Below are 4970 nucleotides of genomic sequence, written 5' to 3' on the forward strand. Positions count from 1 at the left end.
GTGTTCCCGCGTGTCTCGTGCCAGGCTAATTCGCCGGTCTTAATCAAATTAACCGATGCAGTATGCTAAAATGTCACCCTAACTGCCAGGCTAACTCGCCGGTCTTTCTAAAGTAAAAATGATTAAATAAACTAAACTAATTCCCTACTGGCCAGGCTAACTCGCCGGTCTTTTTAACATACAACAACTCAAATAAATCAAATAATTCCCTACTTGCCAGGCTAACTCGCCGGTCTTTCTAAAGTCAAATTAATTAAATAAACTAAAATAATTCCCTACTGGCCAGGCTAACACGCCGGTCTTTCTAACCTACAACAATTTAAAAAAATAAAATAAAATCCTACTTGCCAGGCTAACTCGCCGGTCTTTCTAAAGTAAAATGATTAATTAACTAAACTAATTCCCTACTGGCCAGGCTGACTCGCCGGTCTTTCTAACCTACAACTGTTTAAATAAAATAAAATAAAATCCTACTTACCAGGCTAACTCGCCGGTCTTTCTAAAGTAAAATGATTAATTAACTAAACTAATTCCCTACTGGCCAGGCTGACTCGCCGGTCTTCTAACCTACAACAGTTTAAATCAAATAAAATAAAATCCTACTTGCCAGGCTAACTCGCCGGTCTTTCTAAAGTAAAAATAATAAAATAAACTAAACTAATTCCCTACTGGCCAGGCTAACACGCCGGTCTTTCTACCCTACAACAATTTAATAAAATAAAATAAAATCCTACTTGCCAGGCTAACTCGCCGGTCTTTCTAAGGTAATAAAATAAACTAAAATAATATTCCCTACTGGCCAGGCTAACACACCGGTCTTTCTAAAGTAAAATAATTAATAAACCAAAATATCTGAAATATAACTGCAAGGGCTTTACTTCACAAATAGTCTAAATTACACCATAGACTAAGCAACGTTTTATCTATGATTACACTTACAGCACTACTCGACTTGAGAGTAAAGACGGCCAACACCAGAGATACTAACTGGGACTTCAGTTGAGCTTCTTCGCTATCTGACTTTGAACGTCTCAATTACTGACTTTCACTGTCTTCAGACGGCCTGCGGCTCTGGTTTTGTCAGCCGCAGGAGTAGCGAGCTCCAGCGGTGATATCACGGACTACTTCCGTGTTCAGCGGCCTCCAGCGGCCGGCGACGTAAGCTACAGGCTGTTATCGGGGTTGACCCTTGTCCCCAAACCAGCCTGTTGTCCGCGCCGCTAACACCTTTTGCTTGCTAACGGTTGTAAATATCAACTTAGAGCTGGTCAAAATTTACAACCGTTACATCCCCTCCTGACTTTGTGGGAACAAAAAAGAAAATCAAGAAAAGAAAAAAAAACTTTTACTTCAAACAAAATAAACCCCAGTATACAAGCAAAAAACATGTTAATATCGCTGACCCCGTGAAAGATATGCCTTGGCTCGGTTCACATTCATCCGTTGGAAGGATCCATCAGGCATCCACACTTTCACTCTTTTGGGTCGGTATCTGTTCCCCTTCTGGAGCGAGGTATGTGGATTGATAACTATCTTCTGCTTTCCTTCTACGGCCGGTGCATTCATGGCTGTTGTAGGAGGTTCCCTCGCACTTTCAACCTCCTCGTTGGTTTCATCATCCATCTCGACGTCGGAAGTCGTCAGCAACAAACAATCATCGGAATCTTTGGGGTGATCCTCCTTTGGTGGATCCGTAGGTGGTCTCTCGGTGTAAGGGAGGGTGTTGGGAAGATCTTCCCTGGATGTTTTACAGGGTTTCCTGAATTCAGGGATCATACGCTTGGATCTTGACATGCGGTTCAGCTCCTTATTGATGTCCTCCAATACTGGGTCACTGGGAATCACCACCTCGAGCTTGGACCCATTGTGGATGAATGTGCGTATCTTCACCAATGGTGTCGTCATTGGGGTGAATCGGATTCGATCAGTGATGGGTGGTTCCAATAGCCGGAAATCTTCATTTTCAATTTTCCCTCTCCTGATTGCCGCACACATCTGTTTGCGCAACTCCTTAGGACATATCTGTACTGATGTGAGCTTTTCCTTGCGTGCGATAATTTCAGCGAAAGCACAGACGAATATACCACAGTCCCACTTGTTTGTTTGTCGAGGGGTATCCGCAGGTGTCCCACAGGTTAGCCACTCCACCGGATCAAGTTCTACCTTCTTTGCCTTGGCCTCCTCCTGTAAAAATGCCATCACAGCTGTAGCATGCCACGGATAGTCTAGGCCTAGAGAATCGTACGTCGTAATATGATGTGTTTTGGTCCAAACTATGATCACCGACCAGTGGCCGGACTCTCCGATGTCGGGTGCATGTATAGGAAATATCAACAGATCTCTAGAGAAGATATTCGTTCCCTTGGTCCACTTCCTTACTTTTTCATAGTTCCCCTGTTTCCAGGCAGGAAAGAAGAAAGAGTCAAAAGCGTATACCATGGGATACGAATCATAGTAGTGGCTTCTCCTTTCTATCAGTCTCAGATATGAATTTACGCAATTATCATTCAATAAGTTGGTTCCGTAGAAACAAGAGGAGTCCTTTGTGGAAGTTTGAATTAGTGGTCTCAAGGCATGCATGTTCTAAGGTCACCGTTTCCGCCCAGCAAACACGGAACCCTGGACAAAACAAACAATCTACTGGCACAAGCTCAAGCACATGCAATATATTCCCGCCACCAAGCATATTCTTAAATTATCTAACTACTTTGACTAACTCAGGGTCTACTGTTGCAGCTATATTTCAGATGTAGTCTAATGAAATGATTTAAGATCTTTCACGTGTACTGTTATCATCCGGTCTTTTGGCTTGTCTAAATTTCTCACGCGAAACAGATTATACCCTCTCTTTTGGATAATTTCGTAAGGTCCATCGAATTTGGGTGCTAATTTGCTGGAGAACATGTCAACGGCAGAGGATAGCGGATGGCTCCTTACCAAAACTCTTTGCCCTACAGTGAAAGGGTTCTCTCTTCGACGTAGGTTATAATACTTTGCTTGGCGATTGAAGGCTTTTCTTAGGTTGTCTTGACATTTATGATATAGAAGTCTGAACCTCGTCATACGTTCGTTGTGTTGAGTTTCTACTGTACCTGCTTCGCCACTATCACCCAATTCAAAAGGCTCCTTATGCAATGCATTCGGCAAACGTAACTCTCGGCCGTAATTCAACATTGCGGGGCTGAACTGTGTCGATTCGTGTACGGCTGTATTAACAGCCAACATAAATTCCTTGAGGTGCATGTCCCAAGTGTTGTGGTTCTCACCAACATATTGTGCAATCATTGTCTTGATCACCCTGTTTTGTCTCTCCGTGGGGTTCCCTTGTGGACTATAGATGGCTGTGTATTGCAGCTGGACATCCCAATCCTTTGCTAGCTTTGCAAACATACTAGCCACGTATTGTGAGCCGTTATCAACAATCAGTGTATCTGGGCTACCATAGCGCAATAGTATGACATCACGGAATTGAGCCGACACATGTTGAGCGGTCGCGCTCCTTAGGGGGATTAATTCAGTCCATTTACTATAATAATCTTGGAATACCAACAGGTACTTGTTACCCTTCTTTGACCTGGGAAAAGGTCCCATCAGGTCAGACGTAACGACTCTCCATGGTCCAAAAGGTTTGCGAAAATGCATTTTTCCGTATGGTTGTTTTTGCTCAACCTTGTATCGTTGACATATTCCGCAACTCGAAACATATTTCTTGATATCCCGGTACAGTCCGGGCCAATAATACCTGGCGGTAATCCTTTTTACCGTCTTCTTATAGCCTAAGTGACCTGAAGTTGCATTATCGTGGTTCTCCTGAAGCACCTTCATTTTTAGGTCTTGTGGAACGCAGAGTTTCCACTCCATACAGGGGTCCGTTAGGTGTAATTCTCTTCTTCCCACTATCCTCTTGTACAGTTTGTCTCCTCTCATGGTAAAGTGCGGGTATCTGTTTGGACTATAAGTAAGTTTTGACACATAGTGACGTACCATTTCCCTTTTGCACCGGCTTCTTCATCTGGTGTCGTCAAACTATTCCTATCATTGTTGGTCGTCATTGTCGAACAGCCCACTACCGGGTTTCGGGACAGCGCGTCCGCTACCTTGTTTTGTGTGCCTCGGCGGTATTTTATCTCAAAACTGTACTGTTGCAGCTCTAAAATCCACCGGGCTAGTCGGCCTGACGGCTGCTGGAGGTTCATTAACCATTTCAAGGCCTGATGATCCGTAACCGCCACAAAATTATACCCTTCTAGATACGGCCTGAATCTTTTTACAGCCCATACTAGGGCCAGACATTCCAGCTCAGTAACTGTAAATTTCTTTTCATTGATGCTTAGAAGACGACTTGCAAACGATATGACTACTTCCCTCCCATTTACAGTTTGAGTCAGTGATGCTCCCAGGCCTTCTCCTGATGCATCCACCTGGACAGTGAAAGTTTTTGAAAAATCTGGACAGGCCAGGATTGGCGCTGTAGTGAGCTTCTCTTTGAGGCTTCTGAATGCCTCTTCTTGAGGTACTTTCCACTCCCACCGTTGATCCTTCTTAAGTAATTTAGTCAAAGCGGCTGAGGTTCTTGCGAAATCCCCGATGAATCTACGATACCAGCCCGCCATGCCTAAAAAGCTCCTCAGGGTTTTAATGGTCGTTGGTTTGGAGAAATCTACGATGGCACGCACCTTCTCTGGGTCCGTCTGAATACCATACTCGTTGATCACGTGTCCCAAATACTTCAGTTCCTTTTTGCAAAACTGACACTTCTCTAAGTTAATCTGAAGGCCAGCTCCTCGAAGGCGCTCAAACACATCACCTAACAGTTCTAAATGTTCATCAAACGTTGTAGAAACTAGGATTAAGTCGTCCAGATAGGCGAACACTTTAGGATCCAACTCAGGTCCTACGACCTCATCTAATAATCTCTGGAAGGTTGCCCCAGCCGAATGCAGTCCGAACGGCATCACCGTAAACTGGTA

General features: G+C 44.0%; 1 protein-coding gene across 1 annotated transcript; it reads right to left on the bottom strand.

Annotated features, from left to right (window-relative positions):
- Positions 1-244: 244 nt before the first annotated feature.
- LOC128987644 (uncharacterized) lies at positions 245-2720 on the bottom strand. Its single transcript, XM_054408600.1, has one exon. The coding sequence runs from the start codon at positions 2578-2580 to the stop codon at positions 1390-1392; it is 1191 nt and encodes a 396-aa protein (XP_054264575.1). The 5' UTR covers positions 2581-2720; the 3' UTR covers positions 245-1389.
- Positions 2721-4970: the final 2250 nt, after the last annotated feature.

This window comes from Macrosteles quadrilineatus, unplaced genomic scaffold (assembly GCF_028750875.1).
Source record: "Macrosteles quadrilineatus isolate MER2022 unplaced genomic scaffold, UCM_ALF_1.0 Scaffold_2__2_contigs__length_208266976, whole genome shotgun sequence".
Lineage (NCBI taxonomy): Eukaryota > Metazoa > Arthropoda > Insecta > Hemiptera > Cicadellidae > Macrosteles > Macrosteles quadrilineatus.

Coding starts and splice junctions, on each gene's coding strand:
- LOC128987644 (XM_054408600.1), bottom strand. CDS start 2,580: ATGCATGCCTTGAGACCACTAATTCAAACTTCCACAAAGGACTCCTCT.